This window comes from Athene cunicularia, assembly GCF_003259725.1.
Source record: "Athene cunicularia isolate RWA chromosome 2 unlocalized genomic scaffold, athCun1 chr2_part1, whole genome shotgun sequence".
In the NCBI taxonomy this organism is placed as follows: domain Eukaryota; kingdom Metazoa; phylum Chordata; class Aves; order Strigiformes; family Strigidae; genus Athene; species Athene cunicularia.
Window position 1 is genome coordinate 121,153,994 of NW_020799095.1, and position 18,523 is coordinate 121,172,516.

Below are 18,523 nucleotides of genomic sequence, written 5' to 3' on the forward strand. Positions count from 1 at the left end.
TACTTTCCCTTTTAATTTTTTTTTTTTTCCTGTAGTAAATAATGAGCTGCCGCCTGAAATCCGGCTTGCCAGTGGTCAGCTAATGGGTGATGACCTGTCCCTCCTTACTGCAGGAGAACTGTCACCTTATATCAGTGACCCAGCGCTGAAGCTATTCCAGTGTGCTGTTTGCAACAAATTCACCTCTGACAGCCTGGAGGCCCTAAGTGTGCATGTAAGCAGTGAACGCTCACTCCCCGAAGAGGAGTGGAGGGCTGTAATTGGAGACATCTACCAGTGCAAGCTCTGTAACTACAACACTCAGCTCAAAGCGAACTTCCAGCTCCACTGCAAGACTGACAAACATATGCAGAAATATCAGCTGGTGGCTCACATTAAAGAAGGGGGCAAAACTAATGAGTGGAGGCTGAAGTGTATTGCCATTGGCAACCCAGTTCACCTAAAATGTAACGCCTGTGACTACTACACCAACAGCGTGGATAAATTGCGCTTACATACTACCAATCACAGGCACGAGGCAGCCCTGAAACTCTACAAGGTAAGCCAGTGACAGCAATTTCAGTCGGCACCAAGTAGACTAGAAAATTAACCGTTTCAGTACTAATAGAACAAGACTGATTAATCGGCAGAATAAATGTTTATTGAACATGTCTACAATTAAACAAAACCTATGCAGGCTAGTCAGGGAGGAGTGTTCCCAATGAATCGTGGAGATTCACCCGAGGGCCCGTTTAGGATACACTTTCTGTGAACACGGGGAAAATTTTTTTTTAAAAAAAGTTCTCTCATAATAAATGACTAGAAGGGTTTTACATCTCTTACAATCCTTTCAGACTTTGTACATTACATTCTGATCAGAAGCTTGACGGAGATTATGGAGAAAGATGATTTTTCCATACAGTGAATAAGGAAGGAGATAACTTTCTGGCATATGTGCAATCGTTAATCTATCACAGCCAAGTTATTTTAATTTGGTATTTTCAGCAAGCACATGAAATATGCCATATTATTACCAGGGATATTCGAAAGTAAGCACTGTTATCCTTTTGTCTGCCCTTCTTTTCCTAGCCAGTAATGATTTTTCACAAACATGAAAGGGTGTGGTGGAGATAAATATGTTAGTAGAATGGCAACTATATTTTTATCTTTACTGGAAAAAACTATGTGGATATAATGAATATGTGGGAGTGATGAATACTATTTATTACACAACTTGTCATGACTTTTTCCAAACCCTAATTATGGGGTAACTTATTTTCTGCAGTGTGTTTACTGGATTGGCTTGATTGTCTTGGTTCATGTAAAAAATATAACACATTCATTTCCAAGATGAATAACTTTGTAACTTATTAAAAACTTCTTTTGTCTAGGGGATATAAAAATTCAGGAAATATTGCAAACCATTAGTCACTGTAACAAGCTCTAAATATGATTAGAAAATCCATTTTGCAAGTGTTATCTATTGATTTGTACTAGAAATCTGTGATAACTAAACTATCAGGAGTCATCTGCTGATTACAGCAACTATGCTGGTTTTCTAATCATGATGAAAATGTGTACACATGGAACAAATACAGAAAAGACTCAGCAGATCTCTAGTTTAAGCAAGAAATAATAATATACTGGTGTTCAACTATGTTCAAATGGTTGTTCTGAGCTAACACAGGGTGCACAGGCAGTAAAATGGATTTTCATTTTATAACCTGATAGTTGTAACCTTGGTGGATCAGCTATGGGCAAAAATGGCAGTAAAACGCAAGATCAAGTCTATTATATTGTTCCACAGCACTGGCTGATCTGCTAATTTAATAATGGGTTTTATTTAAATTGCATTTTTCCTTAACTCTAAGAGTTGGGTTTTTTTGTGCTCGTTTGTTGTTGTTTTTTAAAGATCCAAAGTCCTGTTTTGAAAAGTGCCAAAAGACCTGAGAGTCTAGTGACAGTTAGCCTGCCTCTGCAGCAAAACTATCTTTTGAAGTTCTTGCTCCTTGTCATCCATGAAATGGATGTTATGCTGATTATGAAGCCACCTTCTAAGTCAGGATTTTTAAATGATCTAAGTTATTTTTTTTTTTTTTTTTTTTTTTTTTTTTTTTTTGAATACTAACCTGGATTATTTCAATGATCTGTCTTGTAATGCCACCTTTCAGAGAGATGCTGCTGCAAACCCTATCACAGAGAGGAATGATAGAATGGGAGATAGGAAGGGAGAGGGCTTTTCTCAGACGACTTCACTACCAAAGCTTCAGACACTGTGAAAATAAGACACCAGTTGCTTATTTTTTAAATAAAGCTACAGGCATAGCTATGGAGTGGCAAGGTGCAAACTATCTACTCAAAACAGCACCGTCTCTTCACTCACTCCAATCCCTAGAGAAATCTTCAAATATGTTTGGGTTTTCAGTGTGTCCTACAAAACATCTGATTTAGCGTACTAAGGGCGTGAGTCTCAGCTCTTAAACCTCATCACTAAAAATGTCCTGTAACCGAGCTTGCTTCTTTGTCAGATCCTGGTTTGTTAGATTGAGCAATTCAGTAGCACCTGTGTGGTGCAGTTACCACGCATGGCAAATGACCCCCTAACATTTTATGTTCAGTCTGAATCAGGGTGAAGGACATCCCAGGGCAGAAGGAATGCATAAGCTCTTAGACACCCTCTGAGCTCCATGTACTACAGAAGGACAATTGAAAGTGTACTGCTGGTAAGCATAGGGTTCCAAGTCTCCTGATACATGCAGTTTTAAAGACTTGTCCCTAGGGTTTCTAGTGACAATCTCAGTTTTTTAAAAATTTCTGTTCCTCACGACTTCTTAGAGAAACTTGGAAATTTGAACCCCACTAGGCTTAACATCTCTCAGAAAGAAGACAGCATGTACATGTGCACACACAGGATTTTTATATAAGGCTAACTTGAAGAAGAGGAATGATTTATTTAAAATGTCAGTTGAGGTATTAGTAGTATTATTTTTTAAGATTTGTGGTTGGCAGCACTACGAAGTGTCTCAAATAATCAAAATTTTCTAGATGTGTGTGCTTTGTAACAGAATGTAATGCCTCTGTACATCCCCCAGAAAACTTTACTTTTAATTGTGGGTGTACATTCAGACCTCAAGGTGGAAATAAATGAGATTTTGAAAGTCTGTAAAGTTATTTGCTAGTAGACTTGATAGTTTTGTCAGGTCTTGGTGAAGCTGTTGACACTAAGAGAGTTGTAAACTTTTTTCTCTTGATATATCAGATAAACTTCTAGAGAACCTAAGGAAAAAAAGAACATTAATTTGTATGAATAATAGATATATGCCTTGGGAGTGATATCGAATATTCATGAATTGTGTTTATATTCAAGCAGCTCCTCTAACTCTTTTAAAATTAAGGTGCTGTGAATATGGTTTGGCAATAAAAACTTTAATACTAAAACCATCTGAAAGCACAGAAAAAGAATCTGTGACTTTGTTCCTTTGCTTTGTCAAGTACCTCAAAGTTTTTTCTTTAGTCATTTATATTTATTTAAATGTTATTGTTTTGTGAAGTTTCTTTTTATAATTGTTGCCGTAACAGCTTGATTTCTCTTCCTGTGCTTAACTATTGATGGAATAAAAGGATGTCTTTTCATAAGTGTAGCTTTTAAAGCAACCATGAACATCAGAGCTTCTCTTCTGAAGTTGTATAATTTTAGGCAGTACTGAAATGTCACTTTTAGAGTTAGATTCTAAATGTGGCAAAGTGAAACCTTTAGCTGTTTTCTAAGTTATTCAAAAAAGAAATGGCCTGATTGCTCCTTACAGAAATGCAGTATTCAAATGCTGTCAGTAATGGGGCTGCTAGGAACCAGAACAAAGACAGCCTTACCCCGAGTGAACTCAGCTTGGCCTAAATGAATTTCCCAAAGACTTACATTTGGAATTGTGGAGGTTGATATTAGCAAATTAAACCACAGAAGAGTTGCAAATCCTTCACAGCATCCATCAAGAAGCATTCAGTGACTCCACAAGTAAACAGAAAAAGCCTCTATAGCAACAGAGTGCATTTCCATTCTGCAGGAGGAAGCGTTCAACTTCTGCAGTTTTGGGAAGCTGAGGGGGGACAGTGATATATCTCTGTGGATGTAAAGTACATACTGCTCTTAAGGAAGCCATTTTGTAGCCTAGTCAAATAGCTTTTTGATTCAGGGGACCACATATATCATGTCCTGTGCTCACAGAATAGTTTCCAAATACTTTTAATAAATAAATAAAGGTAGCCTTTTTTGCAAAGTAAACCAGAGTAGATGAAGTTTTAGTTAACTGAAAACTGAATGACATGATCAATTTCTAATCACAAATAAATATTTGAAGTCACTCTAACAAAAAATATTATTCAATTAGCTGATGATAGTGTTAATAGATGATACTTTGATTTTGGATATTTTCTGGAGTTTACATCATATATGCAACTATTTATGAGCTCAGGGAAAGTGACAGGCAGCAGTTAGCAGACCAATACTCAGGTGTGTGAAAACTACCTTGGTTTTCCCTTTATTGACAAAATATTGATCCATAACACCATTAATGCTATGATTGTCAGTTCAATTTGGATATATCACTTTACCTCTTGTGTTCGCGAACGGTAAAGATATTACCCAAAAGGAGTGACCTGATTTCGGTTTAAGAAGGTTAAAGGTTAAAGGTTAGCTCAAAAGCATCATCTGCCTAGCTGCTTAACTTTAAACTGATCAATTTAATGAAAATCTGTTTTGCAGATGGTGTTTTAATGTCTTTGGCAGGATTTAGGCAGCTTTAACATTAGACGTATGCTAGTAAAAATTATTTCTTTATTTGACCAGAACAACACCTTTTCTTTTATGTTTTAAGGTAAAAGGCATGTGGGATATGGTATTTTGGCAAAGGACCCAGAAGCAGAAAGTGTTGATGATCTTTCCATATGGGCTCAAAAACAGAATACCCTTATGTCTATTGCTAACGATGACTGAAGAAACAAACAAAGCTGTATTCATTTTTTACCATAATGTTTTACTTTGAACCCACAAAAAAGAACTTCAGTCAGAACTGTCCTTGAAAAAGGCTTGTCTTCTTTGCTTAGGGTGGAATGCAACAGCATTAACATTTTTAACCTGGCAGAGCATGCTGATTGTCTCTTTCAGACCTAGTATTTGTAGATCAGCAGTATTCTTTTTCCTACTCACAAACCAAGTAGTAATTGTGTTACTTAGCTCTAGATACCATAAATAATAAGGCAAATTAGTCAATCCAAATGGTAAGTTTTATCTGCTGAAGGTTGTCTGAATAAACAAAGAATTAGATCCTCAGAAGTGTAAAGCAGAGCTTTGTGTTTATGGCTTCTTAGAATTTGGCCCTCACAGTTTTTGCCAAGATAATTAAGTTTCAGCACAAGCATGTCTTTCTGTTTTCAGATGTATGCAATTCAGTAAGAATTTCTTGGGCTGCTAATGCAATACTATTATATGTTAGCTTTGTAATTAGCTAGGACTACATCCCTTTGCTGAAATGCATTGTAATATTACACACAAGCATAGCTTGCATGTAGTAGTCATGAAAGTGGTGCCCTTTGTTTCATATTGACCTTCCAACTTATTTTAAAAAGAGTTTACAATGAGCCTTTGTTTTGTCCACAAATGATCATAAACAGCTTTCTAAAGAGCCCAATAAAATGAGATAATCACAAATGTATAACATCACATATTGAAAGGGTAGAAGAACAAATGGGGCTTTTACTATATTTTATAGGATGGATTTATAGTCTGTCCTTGGGTCACTTAGGGCCAAGAATTTTCACGGTCAACTGCTTGGTCCTGCTAGCTAGCAACCTCTGCAGGAAATGCAAATACCGTGCAGCACCTGCTCTTCAGCTGGGGTTATGCACTGCTTTTTTAAAACGAGGTGTCCACTTCTCTGCTGGTTCAAAGTCAAAATCTTAATTAGGCTAGCTTTTTTTCTGCATCTGTCATCAGTGAAGCAGAATAGTCTGTCTGGATTCCATAATGCTGTTTGCATATTTGGATTTTAAATCAGCCAGGGATATTGAATGCTTTCCTCATCTTTATCACGTGCAGGAGGCACAAGTGGGATTTAGTCCTTAGGTAACTTTTAGTGTAACAGTTCCCCAAGGAACACTGCTTGGGTTTTTCTCATTATCCTTGTTCTGGATGAAAGCATCGTTGTTAGGAATTAACAACTGAGGTGGGGGGTGTGAAGTATATGCATACAGGGGCGAATGGACTAACAACCCCAATCACTTTGTTTGCTTTACTCTGCTTGGCATGAAATGTTGATACTTGATCAGCTGGAATTAACAGAAAGTCACATTCTTTTCATTTCAATTGTCCTGCACTAACTTTTTAATTTAAAATCAAATATCCTAGATATGTGCCAGTCCAATTATTGAACTGTCATTGTCCCAGTATGATGGTAAAAGAGGTCAGGAGATTGTGCAGCATTGATTTGCATAAAAATCATTGTGGAAAGGAAATTGGAATATGTCTGCACATCTGAGGAGCCAAAACATGTTTTGCTTAATCTTATTCTTGTTGTTTGTTTAGGTGAAGAAAACTGTTTTCAATGATAAACAAAAGTTATTCTAATTTGTTGTGAAACATAAAACTCACGATAGCGGATATTTCAAGTTTTATAGTACTTTCAGGTTTATGTTCATTTAAGGTTTTAAATGTTTTATGAAATTTAATTTCCACTGCAAGTTTTAGTTACTGTAATTCAGATTATGCTGTTGTGCTTGCATGTATAAAGAGAAATGAATGTTCAAAGAACACATTGTAGAGTCAGTTGTGCATAGCTATACATAACGTATATGCTTACTGTATATACTTATACACTATAGAGAGTACATTTATTAAAAAAAAAAAAAGACAAAGAATTTGTGGGCTAGCAGAATAATAATTTCAAACCTACTCTTTTTTAAAATTTAAAATTTAGAATATAATAGTAGAGAAATAATTTTCACCTATTTCATGTATATTTAATTTGATATTCAGAGTTGCCTGGCTCTCAGGTAGTCCTACATAATGGTCCTCGTAAAAAATAGCATGTGTTGTATCCAGCTTATGGTATACTGCTAAAGCAGAAAGATGCTCTCAAATCACGGTTTAGAGAATCCCTATGTTCTTCCACTGAAATGCTGTCCAGGGTCCCCATCTGCGTGCTGTCCTGAGTGAGGGTGTACCAGACTGGACACGACTTGCAAGGCACAGCCTGTTCAGTGGAGCCTGAGCTTGTAGCTACTCTTGTAGAGCAGGAAGAGTGAGCAAGGAGGAGAGGAAAAGCAGCACAGAGAGGATCAGCCTCATTTATTCAGTATGCTCAACACACAAAATGGCTGTATAACAGCTGGTTTTTGTGCCTGGAGTTCTTTCATTCTGACATTAAGAGAAATATGTAATTATTTCTGACTGAGATTCAAAGTAGAGTTGGAGTGTATAGTGTATGTAAGAGTATTATGTTAATGTGAGTGCATGTGTGTATGTACATAAATAGATTGCAGCTATGGATTTAGCAGCCACTCCCTCACAGCCTTGCAACATAGATTTTCTTGTTACCCTTAGGAGATTTTAGCTGATATTATGCAACTCACTACAGGTGTCTTCTCTAAAATTGTAATTACAGTTTACCAGACTCTCCCAGGTGGGATTTTTCTCCATCATCTCTTCCACGTATTTAAGAATGAGTACTAAAAAAAAGAAAACCCAAACACTGAGACATGACATGAAAGCTATATTTTGACATGCTTATGTGTACTTCAGCTTTGGTATTGCTTTTGCTAAGTGATTTAGAAGAAACGTTCCTTTGGTCTTTGTGTTTGTCAGGCCATCCAGACAAAATGGCAGAATTAGGAAATTATAAGAGGGTTGATGGAAATAAAACCTTAGAGACCTCATATGTATAGGACTGAGCTTTGAGCTGTTGGATACACAGCTTTTGAGACTCTATTGGTTCTATATGTGTCTACCTTGATAGACAAACAAATTAATTTTCTGGGGGTTTTTTGTGTTTTTTGTTTTTTTTTTTTTTTTCTCATTTAGAGTACCACTGGAGCAATGCTCCCATCAGATTTTGTAAGAAAGGGTAGTGAAGAGTCTGGTGTGAAATGCTGAATAATACCATTTCTGTTGGTTTTAGCAAGAATTGGGCACAATGCAGGAGACATATCTTATTGGATACAATTCCATATGTATGTTTGTGGACAAAATACAATATAGTGCAACAGGAAATAGGTTTTGGTTGTATTTACATTAAATGTGGGTAGGGTTTTTATGTTAATAAAACATAAATTAGAAGTGGTATCTTGTAATATTTTTGATCCTAGTGGTCTGTCTGTTAGGCTGGTGTACTTAATGCAAACAGATAGTGCAGAATGATGATCGTACATCCTCGTGCTGATATATAAAGAAAGTGAAGCTTTTCTAAGAACTGTGAGACCTCCGCTTTGTGGACAGCATGAAGGAGGATGTCATGGAAATGACCCCCTTGGTCTGCAGCAGAAGGTGCCAGCCCTGCAGTTCTTCAGCAGACAGATACACAGAGTATTGTGCACCATAGCCTCAGGGGAAACTGTATGTGCTACCCTCCCTATGGGAGGGAAGGCATTAAGATAATCTTTAGCTTTTAAAGGCAGGGGGCATTGAAGGAAACAAAAAATGGAGCAAAGGTAGTCCTTGAATGATTGAAGTGTGCAGATTCCCATGCCTGGGGCATCCTACCGCAGTTGCAGTGACAAAACCAGAAAAAATACAGTTTTGTCAAATACGCAGGGTATGAGCAATGCTCTGTGCTTATATGCATGAATACAAAACTACATATTGTTAATGGGAGCCATGAACGGTAATATAATAATCTTATTCTGAGAGTGGATATTTGACCACATGAGTTGCCTGACAAAAAATGTCATTTTTTTCTATTTAAAACTGTTATCCTAGAGTGTTAATCAAACCATGCTGTTAACATGATTCACATGTCTAAAATACATGACTATAAAACTGCTAGTTTATTGCTGGATTGTGTGCAGGCAGCCTAGCATATGGGGACAGTATTCAGGAGTCTGCCCAGAGAGGAGTGTTTATTTGTAAACTCTCCCAAAGCAGAACATACGCTGCTTCCTTGCACTGCTCCTGGAGAAAAGAACCATAGAGCCACCTCTACAGATAAAAGCAGAACAGAATCTGCTGCGCAGGGATAGTTTGTGCCCAAACTTTTTATACAGAACTAGGTTACCCTTATTCAGAGCAAGTTCAAGATCAATCTTGTTATGATTACCCTGTTTAAAACAAAGGTTTACAGTGGAAACTCCTCTTACCAGAACTTTAACAAGCACTTACAGTGGTCTATATCATCTCATTCTAAAGCTGTTTGACATGTAGAGAACATTTCCACTGACATTCCAAACCTGTGATTGGGCCTATAGCCACCCTTGGCTGGGGGAGTGGGGGGAGGTCAGTTGTCTCCAGACTGCTTTATTAAGAAGATGTTTTCCATGGGAAATCCTGGAAAGTTGCAACTGGCTCAAGTTATCATACCAGGTATGACTGCTGTTATCCTTGTGCTAAATTCAAAACTCCAGGCTCTAATGACAAAAGAGAAGGCAGGCTCCTTTTTATTCACAGAATGAATCAGAATGTCTAGACTTGGAAGGGACCCATAAGGATAAGCGAGTCCAACTCCCTGCCCCTCACAAGACTACCTAAAATTAACCCACATGACTAGGAGTGTTGTCCAGACACTCCTTGAACTCTGACAGGCTTGGTGCCATGACCACTTGCCTGGGGAGCCTGTTACAGTGACTGACCACCCTCTCAGTGAAGAACCTTTCCCTGATGTCTAATCTGAACTGCCACTGACGCAGCTTCATTCTGTTCAAACAACAATGTTCCTATTTTCTGTGTAACATAGACAAAAACTTGCTCTCTGGTAAAGAGATTGAGGCAAAAATACTGAAGTTTTATAATTGAATAAACACTTTGTGAATGACCAGAAGCTTGATATTTTTACAGCTAGAACAATGAAGCAAAGTCTGTGGAGGATCTTGGTATTCTTGCTCTTTGTGTCTGCTGGTGATGAGAGCATGGAAAAAGACTTGCTTTACTACTGCAATGAGACAGCTTTTAGTATCTAGATGTTACTATTTTGGAAACACCCTTTGGCATTTGCAGATATGTACACAGCTAATGAATGACTGGAAATTAGGAAGAATGAAGCTGGTGGAAAAAACGAGGCCAAACTGCAAGTGTTTCTGAGATCCTTATGTCCTTATTTGTCCAAGAACTTCTGTGACTCAAACTTTGATCCAGGAGGAAGTCAGGACCATGCTGTGATATATCAGAGCAGCATCTTCTGAAGTCAGATGTCGGATGAGAAAGATCACAGGCTACAAAAATTAGTTTAAGACTAGTTTTATCAAATTTGTGACCTAGAGTCATTGGGCAGATTTGAAAGCACTACTGTGTTTGTCCCTGGGACTATCCCTGTTGCAGAATGCATCTCAGAAATAGGTGGTGTACCAAAGTTGTGGATATCCTTTGTCAATTTTTGACTTGCTAAGATAGTCTCATAGGCAATAATGAATTGGATATGCTGTCAATGTGATCTGTTTCCCCGTTCCTATATCCACTGGTATTTCTTATAGTATGCCAGGCTTCACTATATCTTCATGATATTTGAATTTCTGAGATTTATAGAACTCAAGGGATTAAAATCTTCGGAACCAGTTATTAGGACTCCTGATGGGTATTTCCGAGAAAGAGAAAATCCTTTCTCAGTTAGATACTTTTTTAGTCTCTTTGAATATTTTTTTTTTTCATTTTGTGAAAAACAAAAATAGGTTTGTGAGATTATCTGTGACTCAACATATTATATATAGGATATGAATCCAGAAGTCTTTCTAGAGTGTTTGTTTCATGACTTCTCCACTGAACAGCTTAAATTCTGTGCCCTCAGCTATCTCAGTAGTATCAAAAAGTAGTATCAAAAACAGATGATAAGGTTTACCTAAAGCATTTTGGGGTATGCAAAGAACAAGAGCTATTCTGGTTCTGAAGAGCTGAATGTATGTAATATTTTTTATGATGGGGAAGAGTTGATCTGGTAATCAATAAAAGGAGAATTCTGAAATCTCATGTTGCAGATTTCAAGCCTGTATCCGTTTGCTGAGCTTTCGTGTTCTGCAGATACTAAGGTTTTGTGCCTAGTGTTCGCAACAGGAACTAAACAAATGCCTCTCCTTTACCTGTAATAGTTGTTTGTCCTAATAGATTTAGAAGGTAAGCTCAATACTGTCTGGACTAGGAAACAGAGCATGGCCTTGGAAAAAAAGAACATGTGTCTCTAACGATGCAGAGGTGAGTGAGAGGTTGGCCCCCTGTATGTTTGGCACTCTAAATGGACCTTATAGAAATGTAATTCAGCATACCACTTAATTTCTTCAGATATTAAGAAGTGAAGAAATATCTATCTGTCCTTCTGTCTGCCTATATTTAGCTGCACATGTGCTTAAAGGAGTGTTCCTGGGAGGAATGAGTGAGAGATTAAGTCTGAAGTTGTTGATGCTCATGAGAACTCAGAGAGACAGATATTATCCAAGCCCAGTGTTAGGAAGTTGCACTTGTTGGAGACTGGGCTTCTTGCACAGGGGATGCAGTGGGGGGAAGCAAAAAGGCAGGTGTGTATGTTTATAAAAGTGTACACATTCTAAGAGCATAAACAGAATTTAAAACTCCGTGTGTCCACACATATAACAGGCTGCTACTATCACCTGCTATAATACTGTACAAAAGTCTGTATATGTTAGTGCTGCTGTAGTAAAGGTTGGATTTCCATTTGTGTTCTGATTTCCTTCCCTCAGTTACTTATAATTTTCCTATTGACACTTTTAAGGCTGAAATTATCAGGATTTGGTCCGGGTGTAAAGAATATTTCTTTCTTCTTTGGAGCTGTTTCTGAGTCACTTAATCATGAGATATCTTTCCAACTTGTCCTAATAAAAAATATTCCATTGAAAGTAAAGTTAGTCAAGTACCCATCTTGAAGTTGCTGTCTGTAACAGAAGAGAATGCCTTTTTAGAAGCAACAACACATTAATAGGCCAAGTATACAGTCACTGTCCTATCACAGCAAATTATACCATTAGTCCACCTTATCTAATCTCTTTGCTACAGGCTGGCTAACAACAATTATTTCTCAGAGCAGAGAAAAAAAAATCTTTCATGGGCAAATAAGGAATAATGTCGTTCATACAGGAAAATTCTTTTTCTTCCGTACTTAAAGAACAATGAATTAATATAATATGAATTCAAGTATCTTTTTTTTTTTTTTCCTCCCCAAAAAAGTGGTCTTTGGGCGGTCATATATGTACACATACATCAAATTGGTTTATAGACTAAACTCTTGGCTCAATTCCATGCAGTGGGAAGGAGTTCCACAGGTTGATTTAACCTGCATATAAATATAATTTTTCAGCTTTAAAAAATTTCTTTCATTCAAGTTACTAAATTTTGTTTGTTTTTTCATCGGGTAACAGAACAAGAAAGATCATGTGTTCTTATTTGCTTTGTGATCTTTCTATATAATCTTTATATTTTCATAATAATCTTTATGATTATTTTCTGATCTTTTGTGTCTGTCTTTTACTCACACTATTCATACACCAAAGAGTTTCAATATATTCAGTGTGGGTTTTAGTGGAATTTTTTCCACATTTCTGCTAATCCCATCACTGATATCTGAACTCCTCCTACCCCTGCTAAATTTTTCTGGAGATATACAGATATTTCAGAACTGAACACACTGTTCTTGGTGGAGCTGTATGATTTTACTGTCCCATGCCTGGTGCATCCAAAAATATAATCTGCTTTAAACAAATCCTATTGCATTCTGTTCTGGAAATACGTTGCCTTTCGTTACATGTCTTTTCCCACGCTCCCCTTCATACTGATGCCCAAATGTCCTAGAGCAGTTATATTTAACTTAGACACCAGTAACATGTTTGATTGGTTCAAATTATTCCTTCTAATATATATTTTCTTGGATTAATTGTCAATACTGAATTTCACATGCTTGCTCAGCTAGCTTTAAACCTCTCAGGCATTCCTGATCATTCTTTGGCTGGTCTTGACTGACATGAATTTGTCTGTGCCCTCTGCAAGATCAGTCCTAGTTTGATGTCAGAAGACCCATTTTCTGTTAAATGGCCGGTTAGTTCCTCTAGCTTGTTTTCTGTCTCTGTCAGTTTCCAATCTGTGACTTTTTTGTGTCTGTGTTAGGTGCCTACATTAAGTGGTTAGGCCACTTCCTGCTTAGTCAGCTGAGAGGGAAAAACTCCAGCTCTGAAATACCCTATAGAAGAATTATTTCCCCGTAATATTAGGAGAGCGAGGGTAAGAAGCATCCAGCTTAACCGTGTCACATTGCCTGTCTCTTCAGACAGCTCTCTCCTGTTGCTTTCCCACATTTATTGCTATACATAGTGACTTACGGTGCAAATATCCATAGGCAGTTAACTATCCATTCTGTTCTGAAGAACAGAAATAGCTAATTAGCCATATATCTGCAAATATTTACCCCAGATATTAGTTTGCTGGTGCAAAACAAGATACTTCTGCATGTGAACTGCAAGGCTGAGGCATAACTCAAATGTACTCTTTGTAGTGTGCTCTTTTTATACTGTTCAGTGCTAACTTTAATGTATTATTGATTGTTATTAAGGTACACCATGAAATACAGATGGGATGTCTGTTGTGGTTGAACTCATACTGTGGGAGCTGTGTTGACTTTTGGATTGTTCTGGCCTTCATGCTGCTTGACATTAAAACATTCTACATTAGAGTTTAGAAAAGAAAGAAATACACAGTAACTGAATTACCCTGTATGTAGTATGAAGTAATGTGAAAATATGAAGCCGAATGTCCTCCACACCAAGTCAGCGCAAAATTTGAAATTAAACACTAATTTCAGAGAAATCCAGGAAGTTCCCAATTCCCTGTGTGAGTCTAGTTTAGGGCACTTGCCACCTGAATTTGAATTATCTGTGCTACCTGCCACTGGTGAAGGAAGTGTTAAAAGTGAAGGGATTAGGGGTCTGATATTCAGAAATGATGAGTGCTAGTGGCTCCTGTTGACTGCATGAGTTTAGCATCCCGGGGTCCAAGGTCACTCTCAGGCGGTGACCAGCTCCTCTGTGCTGACTGCCAGCCTCTGGCCTTGCACAGCCCTTTTGGCTGGATGTAGTGGCGAGTTTGAAATACGCAAAAAATTGCATCAGAGGATCAATTACTGCTGAAATGTCACTACTGAACCCTGTAATATTGTTAATTAGTTAAAGCAAAAGAGGCATGTTGATATGCATTTATCTTGGCTGTAGCTCACTGAATATCTTTTCACAAAATTAGGTTTGAAATACTTGAGAGTCTCCCACCTCCCTCTTTCGGGAAAGTTAAAGCAAATAACTTTTCCTTTTTTACTTCCTATGCCCCCATAAAATGAAATACTTCTAAATGGTTCTCACTATCTCCAGCAGTTTGCATTTTAGAATAGTTCACTTCTGTTTGAAACACTTAAAGAGGGTATTAGTCATTGGAGAAAACTTGAAAAAAGGAGCTGTGTGACAAACACACAGTCACAGGACAACCCTCTCTAACCTTGGCTCAACTCCCTTTCTGCCATTAATGGAGCAAAAGAAATTGGAGATTTGATGCAAGTTCCCTGCCGGGGGGGAGGGCAGGGTGTCTGTGCTCATGCCAGGGAGTCCCCGGCTGGCAGAGTGCCTGCTGTGCATGGGCTCTCCTTCCCACCCACCCCACGCAGGGGGAAGGGCAGGAGCTGGAGTGCCTCTAAGTGTGTCTGTGATGAGAGTGAAGTCTCCCCTGCACAGGGAGCCCTGGGGAGCTCTCGGCTAGAGCTGGCTCAGGAGGGTGCAGGTGACTGCCGGAACCTTTTTATCTGTGACAGCAAGGCAGCGGCTGCTGTCACAAGCTGTCACTTCAGTCCTGTATTTTGATCCCTTGCTCAGGTAGGCTTCATTTCCATGTGCTCACCTTGCAGGGATCCTGGCTGGGCTGCGTCAGTGTGTTCTGGGCTTGATGAATTACTGCAGTTGTTTCCAAGTACTGATTGTTCTTTTTAGTTGCTAAAACATATAGCAGGCTCTTATTTGCATACCCCATTCCCCTAACTTTTAATCTAGCATTTAGTTTTTTGGTGAGGTTTATTTCCTCAGTTTGTCACAAAGATGAGATATTCAGCTGCCAATGGCATGAGAAGAGTCTGTGAGGTGTATTCTTTAGTATGAGATATCGTTAAACAAAAGTCTAAACATTTGCAAAGATACAGGAAAAATACAGGGGTTTTACTGGTCATGTTACTGTTTATCCATTGTAGAACTTCTTTGAAACTTTAAAAAAGTAGTTTGTTTCCTATTAAAATGGTGATGAGAGGAAAGAGACCGGAAGAATATGGGCCATATCCATCTTTGTTGTAGTATTGCTGATCTTGGTAATGTTACTCCAATAATGGAGCTGGCCCAGAAGTTTTCCAAAATGACAATGTTTCTTAACTCTGTCAATTGACTGGGACATGGCCCTCCTGTGGTTTGACTACTGTGGTTTGTCACCACTGTGAGAAATTATCCAGTTCAAAAAGTTCTGTTATTTGGGTAATTTCTTGCTGAAATTGATGGTTACTGTTTCTGTTTTTCTCCTGAAGTTTATTTCTAGGGTTTTTCCATTTGTTTCTGGTGCTCTAGAGAAAAGGCTAGTTTACAAAAGGAAGAGTCAGAGAGACTGCTCTGCAAAGAGGGTGTGAAAAAGAGGAGAGGATTTGAATTTGGAAGTGTTTTCCCTCTCACTGAAATAGCTCCCCTGTTTGATACAGAGTGTGTGGTGTTAGATTGAAATCCACCTCCTAAATATCTTTTACAGATCAAAACAGGTTACTGGGTATTGATAACCATGATATACTTTGTGAGCATACACACTAGGCCACCCAATCCATAGCCTGTTTCTCCTCCTAAATTATTGCACATTTGTGAGCATTTTTCAAGCAGCTACTATTTAAAACCAGAAAGCCTCCACCCTGAAAGGCCCCAACCTGTCAGAAACATTTCCTCTCTTGCCTCAAGTTTGGAATTTCACTCCAAAACGCCAGCTCCCTCAGGACTCTGTATAGTGTCATCCCTGCCTCATGGTTTACTCTCTGCAACCTCAGTTGCGCACATGTACAGCCAGTGTTTACCACCTCACCACATTCTTTTTCTTGCTGCTTTACCAACTTCTCTACGTGTCTGTTTTCACAGTGCCATCTACATCTGGAACGGTGTCATTTCTGCAGCACTTAGCCTGATTTCACTCTTGCCAAGCCCCAAACTCCTTTATATTTTTTCACTTTTCTGCCAATAATCTTTCCCACTTTCTCCTGTGTATACATGTGTGAGTGTTTGTGTACATTATCAAATATGCATTTCTAATTATTTGGGATGAGTGGGATAAAGGTTTTATTGTCTCGAGCTTGAGTTGGCTGTGTTGTTTTAAGTAATAAAGACAGAAAACGGTATGCTGACCATCCCACAGGAAACGATCATGCATTTCGAACCTCTTGCATATTTTGCATTAGGAAAAATATGTTAGAAATTTGTAGAGCGCTTTTTAACTGTATCAATACTCTTTTTTCATATGGCTGCATGTACCAAGCCAAGCTCTGCTAATACTAAAGGGAAAAAACACTGCTGTGACTTTGTGACTAATATATTTTAGAAATGTCTTACATTTTTCCTATAATAGCTTTTCCATACATAATAGTGTTTCAGTTTGACGGCCTGACATCTCAAGACCTATCAGAGCTAAAAACAAGTGCTAGCATTCTGTTGGCAAGCTGGAAACTTCCCACCTCCAGTGCTATAAAACTCCTTTTTCAGACTCACAGATCATAAGATTAGCACATCATTGGTAGAAGGCCCATCCTGGGTGTTGGCCCAATGTAATTTGAAAGGAAATTTTTTCCATTCGAAATGAAGCAAGGAAAAAGACTTGATGGTGGTTTGCAGCAAAACCAAACTAATGACAGCTGATTTAAGCTATCTGGGCTGGGACCATTAATAATAACTATACTTGGAGACAATTTTAGGTCTTGTTTCAAGCACAGAGATTATATTGGTACTATCTTCTAGGACTGACTTAGGATTTCTCTGAAGACCATGCTTATCTACTCCCACATGATGAGTATAGAAGTGCACCTTGAGCAGTCAGAGCATTCTTTGGAAGGATGCTGGACTTGTGCTGGGTTCACACTAGCAACCTAAAGTCTTCCATGTGGCAGCAATAAGGCTGGCATGCCAGCAAAATTCAGCATGTAAGAGCTTCAGATAATGGTCTTTCATTCTGGTTTAGGCATAACCAGTGGGGCAAATATAAATAATTATCTGCCTATATAAAGGTGTCAGACCAGGGGTTTGATATTCTCAGTACATATCCCAGTGAGACTCTGTGTTATCATTTAGAAAGGGTTAAGATTTGGCCCAACTCAAGCAAAGATAAATTTTCCACTGACTTTAGTGACACTAAGATTTCATACATGACACTTAAATCTATGCTTTGTGTACATACATGTGTATATAATATATATTACAAGCATGTATAAATGTGCTTCTGTATATTTTAGCCAATTATATAAATTAAGTGTGTTTATCTAATATGCAGATGCCTAGAGTGAACGAACTAAAAAGTCTAGATAGTGGTAAAATATTCAGAGAATGTAATGGGGGCATGTTTAGCACAATTGTAATATTGAGAGGTTTTGTTCCATTTATCAGGTGCCTTCCTCTACTGTCAAATCATAGCCTTTTTTCCTAGTTACATCAGTTTTCAGCTACAAATGTTTTGCATTATAAAACTGTTTAAAACAGACTAAAAATCAGGAAGTGTAAGAACAGATAAGCTGAGGATTTAGGTACTTCGGGCTAACTTACCAGCTTTCAGAGATACAGAGGGAGACTGTATTTGAAACCCTTCATCAGAGCAAAATGAATGTTTTAGCATTCTTGGACATAATATCAGGCTAACGTGCTCCCTGACTGATATCTAGTGCATATTGTATAATTGCCAGCCTGCTTTTCTGAGTGCCTTGAAGATTACATTTTTTAATGTCCAAATATTAATAACCAGATGTGATCTTCTTCCTGCTCAGGGGTCAAGCTAGCTGTCCAGGTCAGGCTGTTTGTCTGTGTGCACAGACTGTGAAGTCTATTCAGAATGACAGGTATGGGGCAGGAGGGGGAGAAAAAGACCCAGCTAAGGCACAGAAGCTGACGTTTTGATGGCAGCAGCCCACTAGATGGGCTCAGCTGTGAACCCTGGCTTAGCCTATAAAGGCTATAATTACTCTCATGATTTCACATTTACCACAGGCTGCTTAGCACTTATTAACACATTGCTGTTTTGATGCAAGGTAATTGATTACATGGCGTGTCCCAGAGTTAAAGCACAGAAATAGAACCATGACAGCATTGTTTTTTGAAC

General features: G+C 38.2%; 1 protein-coding gene across 1 annotated transcript in view; it reads left to right on the forward strand.

Moving 5' to 3' along the window:
* ZFHX4 (zinc finger homeobox 4) overlaps positions 1-18,523 on the forward strand; it is a gene marked incomplete at its 3' end in the record, with an annotated part of 127,726 nt that overhangs the window by 7,327 nt on the left and 101,876 nt on the right. Inside the window, exon 3 of the mRNA XM_026841477.1 lies at positions 36-538. Within this exon, the coding sequence (XP_026697278.1) occupies positions 36-538 (503 nt within the window). The remainder of the gene's footprint in view (positions 1-35; positions 539-18,523) is intronic.